This window comes from Mus pahari, chromosome 3 (assembly GCF_900095145.1).
Source record: "Mus pahari chromosome 3, PAHARI_EIJ_v1.1, whole genome shotgun sequence".
NCBI lineage: Eukaryota > Metazoa > Chordata > Mammalia > Rodentia > Muridae > Mus > Mus pahari.
Genome location: NC_034592.1, coordinates 18,164,439 through 18,170,178, shown reverse-complemented (window position 1 = coordinate 18,170,178; position 5,740 = coordinate 18,164,439). Strand labels below are relative to the sequence as shown.

General features: G+C 51.7%; 1 protein-coding gene across 1 annotated transcript in view; it reads left to right on the top strand.

Moving 5' to 3' along the window:
- Positions 1-1,543, top strand: part of Ptges (prostaglandin E synthase) — a 14,365-nt gene extending 12,822 nt beyond the window's left edge. The window contains exon 3 of the mRNA XM_021194838.2: positions 1,005-1,543. Within this exon, the coding sequence (XP_021050497.1) occupies positions 1,005-1,254 (250 nt within the window). The 3' untranslated portion in view covers positions 1,255-1,543. The remainder of the gene's footprint in view (positions 1-1,004) is intronic.
- The last annotated feature ends 4,197 nt before the right edge of the window (positions 1,544-5,740 follow it).

Here is a 5,740-nt window from a genome sequence, read left to right as displayed (position 1 = left end):
CTGGAACTCACTCTGTAGACCAGGCTGGCCTCGAACTCAGAAATCCGCCTGCCTCTGCCTCCCAAGTGCTGGGATTAAAGGCGTGCACCACTACGCCCGGCTGGCTCTCCCTTCTTATTCTCACTCAGTAAAAAGCTGGTGGCCCCTTTGCTAAGATTCACTTTACCAACGGGAAACAAGGAGAGGCCGCTGGAGTGGGTCACCGCGAGAGCGCTGGGGCCAGGCTGGCTGGATGTACTGCAGCTGGAAGTCCTAGTGTCCCCAGACTGAACTTGGCCCGGTCCTGGGAAAGGTCGTGGCGTGGCCACTGGGTTCATGTTTATCTAAGCGTTCATCAGTGGCTCTGGGAGTTCACTCCTCCAGGTGACCATGGTTTGAGTGCCTGTTTCGTGCTAGAGAGAAGTGACAGTCCAAGGGGGATCCTGGTAACTGAGTGGCAGCTGGTGGAGTTTTCTCCCTGTCTGTTATTTATCGGTCGGGTTGCACTTAGATCTCGTCGTGTATGTTCACAAAAGAGCCAGATAGCATGTGTGAAGGAAGGTAAGACTTTGCCAGAGTCCTGTGCGTGATTGCCTGACAAATGGAAGAATCCTATGGTTATCTCTGCAAAGATGTTGCTTGGTCAGCTTAAGGGGTGGAAAGAGACAGAGACCGGTAGGAGACACAGCCCAAGACCTGCCTTCAGAGGAAGGTGGGTCTCAGGTCTGCCTCAGAAAGTGCTTGTCACTCACCTCTGACTCCCCCTTTTTCTGCCTGGTGTTTAAGGGACAGAAGGGACTGTGGGGGCGGGGGGAAGCTGGGCCCATACAAGCCCCAACCCATGGGCAGCCTCTCTGGCCAAGGATTTTGAGCCGCAGCCACCAGCCTCTTCTGGGCTGTCCCCCTCGGTTCTGCAGCGTCTGACTTATTGGTCAGGAAGGGTTTAGGGTGTCTGGCCATCCCAGAAGATTCCTGGTGTGTGGTCCCAGCACTAAACCTGCTAATTATAACCCTCTGCTCCCTAGAGCCCACCGCAACGACATGGAGACAATCTACCCTTTCCTCTTCCTCGGCTTCGTCTATTCATTCCTGGGACCCAACCCTCTGATCGCCTGGATACATTTCCTCGTTGTCCTCACAGGCCGTGTGGTACACACCGTGGCCTACCTGGGCAAGCTGAACCCGCGCCTTCGCTCCGGGGCCTATGTCCTGGCCCAGTTCGCCTGTTTCTCCATGGCCCTGCAGATCCTCTGGGAGGTGGCCCATCATCTGTGACCAGCAGCTGAAGCCTCCTCAGCTACCACAGTGGGGACAGAGCCATGAAGGCTGAACTTGAGGACTTGGTGTCTCTTCTAGAATAGGGACGGGCTCTGGTCCTGGGGTCCTGGCTAACCTGGGCGTGTGGATCTCTGGGCCCAATGTGCATATGTGTGTTTCTTAGCCTTTCGGGATCCTGGGTGAAGTACCCATCTGGAACCACTTACAGATGAGCTGTCAAAATTGGCAGGACATCCTTCACCTCACAAAATGCCTTAAACATCACACCACGCTCCCTCTTACCCATGGATGTCCTCACAAGAGGCCCAGCGGTGGCCAGCTCCCTGTGGAGGTAGGGTGCTTGCTATGTTTTCAGAGGCGAGCAGGTCAGAGCTTCCCTGTCCCCTGTTGATACCTCTGTCCTTTGAGTGCCTTAGGTAGCACAGGCTCAGGGTGGTGAGAATGTCCACAGCTCATCCTGCTTGGACTTGGCTCCTCCAGAGACCGAAAGGATGGGCTTTGACCAACCGCTGAAAGGGAACTTAGGCTTCTTCAGCGCCCGTGAGGTTTGAAGATGCCAAATGTCTACTCCTGTGGAAAAATCTCACTTGTGTGTGCAATGTCCCTCCGGAGTCCTGAGACCTGTTTAGATTTAGTCATTAAACAGCAGAATGTGACCTGTGAGTGTTCGGTGTCTAAGTCCCACACTGTGCCAGCCGGCCTGGGAGTTTTCAGGCTCTGGTGTGTGTATGCTTTACTTTTGTGGGACAAGGTCTCGCTTAACCCAAGTTGGCCTCAAACTTATTCTGCAGTCAGGACGTCCTTGAGCTGACAGCCCACCTATACCTCCAAGTGCCAGGATTACAGGCCTGCTCCACCACAGTGCCAAGCCAGTACTGGCGACTTCTTTGTAGAATCACACTCCACGAGGCTGCTCCAGAGAAGTCCCTGACAAGATGGTGTTTTAGCTTGGGATCCGGAGAGGTCCAAATCCTGTCTTCCACGTGGTGATTCTCTCTGCAGCTCTGCCTCCTTGTAGGGTGCTGGTTTTTTGCTCTACAGACGGAGACGGAAGTGACCCCCTGAAGGAAGGCATAGGTGTGCTCCAGCACCTGGGACACTCAGGTGCCCAGGCTTCCCACACGAGCCTAGCCACACCACTTCTCCTCCCAGCGGGGCAAGCCCTGTGCCCGGACCCGCTCTCTGGGGTTGAGGCGGGGGTTTTTACTGGAAAGCTTAGGCTTCAGCCTGGCTTAGGCTTCAGCCTCACACAGCTGGTGCTCTGGGAGTGGATAGCACTGCCCTCTGGTGGTGAGTTGAAACCTTTGCTCTTGGAGTGCTCATCTGAGAAAACAAAACCTGTAGATGGGGCGGGCCCCTCTTGAATGTCAGCTGTCGCTGAACATTAAGTTGGACTCGACCTTCCTCTGTCATTGCCGCCCCCCAACCCCATTGCCCCAGCTAACACTTAAATTTTTAGATAAGACCAGGTGAATTCAGACAAAAGACTTTTCTCTGCATTTTAATTTTCTGTAGATGGGTGTTTTGTATGAATGTCTGTCTGTATCATAGGTGTATCTGGTGCCCATGGAGACCAGAAGAAGGTGCTGGATCTACAGTTACAGTTGTGAGCTATCATGTGGGTACTGGGAATTGAACCTGGGTTCTTTGAAGGACAACCAGTGCTCTTAGCCACTGAGCCATCTCTCCAGATCCATTTTAGCCTTTTAGATAAAGGATTCAAGGATCCATCAAGACTTGCCCTGAATTTTGACTATGCCCTAGCATAATCACACAGAGCAGTGCACTGTCCAGGGAGGCAGTGTGGCTGGTCACATCTGCCAATCCAGCCAGAGGCTGCAACACAGCTCCTGCAGCCCTCAAGCCTTGCTACCACACCAGCATCTCTTGCTTCCTTTTTTTCTGACCTGGTCTCTTGTCTGAGGCCAATTGTGGTGGCTTGAATAGGAATGACCCCCAATAAACTCATGTGTTTAAGTACTTGGCCTGTTAAGAGGTGTGGCCTTGTTGGAGGAGGTGTGCCACTGTGGAGGTGGGCTTTGGGGTCTCCTATGCTCAAGCTCAGCCTACTGGGGCAGTCTCCTGATGCCTTCAGATCAAGATGTAGAACTCTGAGCGCCTTCTCCAGCACCATGTCTGCCTTCATGCCATGTTCCCATCATGATGATAAAGGACTAAACCTCTGAACCTGGAAGCCAGCCCCAGTGAAATGCTTTCCTTTATAAGAGTTGCTGTGGTCACGGTATCTCTTCACAGCAATAAAACCCTAAGACAGAGTCCATTTCCCTGAACTCCACCCAGACAGGGCCAGTCCCACCCTGACCCTAGGATCAGACACTGGTGTGGCTGGACTCAGGGGGTCCCAGGGTGGAGTGGACTGAGCAAAAGCCTAAAGTCCCAAGACATAGGAGCTGGGCAAGGACTTAATGAGCCTCTAAGAACCTGGGAAGCCACAGCTGTCCCTAGTTTGTGCCCAGTGTCTTAGGACATGTCCTAACCTCTGAGTGAGAAGAGGGAGGCCAATTTGGGGTCCATATAAACCCAAGGGACAGTAGCCAGTCTGTCTGTCTGCATGTAGGTATTGTGTGTGTGTGTTTGTGTACATGTGTGTACACAAATATCATGGTAGATATGTGAAGGTCAGAGAACACTGGAGAGAGGGGTCAGTTCTGTCCGGCCATCTCGTGAGCCCAGAGACATAGCAAGTGTCTTTACCTGCTGAGCTGTCTTGCTGGCCCATATACTCTGTGGCCCCCACCTGCAACCATCCTGAGAGTTGAGGTTGCAGACATGTGCCAATGGCATTAAGTTGAGTATTGCCTAGCCATTCCTGGACACTCTGCCATCTATTCAGTCAGCCCCCGGTTGTCAGGTAATGAACTACCCAGGATGCATAGCATGTGCTTAACGGGACATAGTCACACATCAATCCCTACTGTAATTTCAGGCGAGTGCCACCACACCAGCTCACATATATTTCATCTTGTAGCCCAGGGTAGCCTATAACTTACCATGGTGCCTAGACAGGCCTGGAACTCAGAACAGGTCAGGCTGCCTCCACCTTAAAGCAATTCCCCTTCAGCCTCGCTAGCGCTGGACCTCACCAGGCTCACAGCCTCGCTAGCGCTGGACCTCACCGGGCTCACAGTCTCGCTAGCGCTGGACCTCACCAGGCTCACATCTATGTTTAAAGTCTCATTCCTGTAATCCCAAGGCTCAGAAGGGTAGAGACAGGAGAATTAGGGGTTTCAATGTTAGCTCCAGTTATATGGATTTTGAGGGGTCTGCGAGCTACTTAAGACTCTCGAAAGTCGAACAGCCAGACACAGTGGCACACACCTTTAATCCCAGCAATCTCTCAGGAGGCAGCAATATGACAGACATGTTGTGAGACACAGTGGCATAGGCGTGGGGTCCCATGTACTCTCTCCTTAAAGCGCATGCCCCCTTGGCGTGCTTTCCTTTCTCCCAGGAGATGCTGCACAGCTGCGTGCAGGGCATCGATGCGGGTGCAATGCACCTGCACCAGCCACGGATTTGACCCACGTCACTTTGCAAGTCTGAATGGGGAAATGAAGGAGTCTGTGTAGGTTAGTTGTTTTTGTCAACTGGACTAAAAGTGAGGGTCGTCTGGGAAGAGGGGACTTCAGTAGAACAAAAATTGCCGACAGGTTGGCCACGGTTCCTGTAGGCAATTTTCTTGACTTCTGATGGACATTGTGGGTGTCTAGCCCAGTGTGGGCTGTGCCACCCCGGGGCAGGGGGTCCTGGGCTGTATGTGAAAGCAGGCTGAGCAAGCCAAGGGGAGCCAGCCAATCAACAAGCAGCATGCCTCCAGGGTCTCTGCATTAGCTCCTGCCTCAGGTTCCTTCCTGATGGACTGGAGGCTGTGAGGTGAAGCACAGACCCTTTTCTTCCACAAGCCACTGTGGTCACCGTGTGTATCACAGAGGGAGAAAGCACCCAGGACGGTTTCTCTTTCTGCTCACCAAACATAAACCTACAGCACAGAATGATTCTGTCTTTTATTTTGTCCTATTCGTTGACAGTCTAGAAGCTGTTTGTTAGACACTAGTTTATTAAAAATTTTAAAATATTCAATCTCCTGCTACCCCTTCTTTCCAGATGTCCCCCACCTTCCTACTCTTCTTTCCCCTTCCTCCTCCTCTTCTTCATAAAAAAAAAACAAAAAACAAACAAACAACAACAACAACCCACCGCATGTGATAAGCAATGTTGTCTGGAGAAAGAGAGGCTCCTTCTCTCGCCCAGACAGGGACCCTCTATATGTAGTTTGGTTGACTTGAAATTCATTATGTACACCAGAGATCCGCCTGCCTCTGTCTTCCAAGTGCTGGGATTAAAGACCCGGGTCACCATGCCTGGTGGGAGGAGGTAGTTTTTCAAGGCTTATTTAACTTATTTTCTTTTGGGGAATTCTTTTTTTTTTTTTTTTTTTTTTAAAGATTTATTTATTTATTAT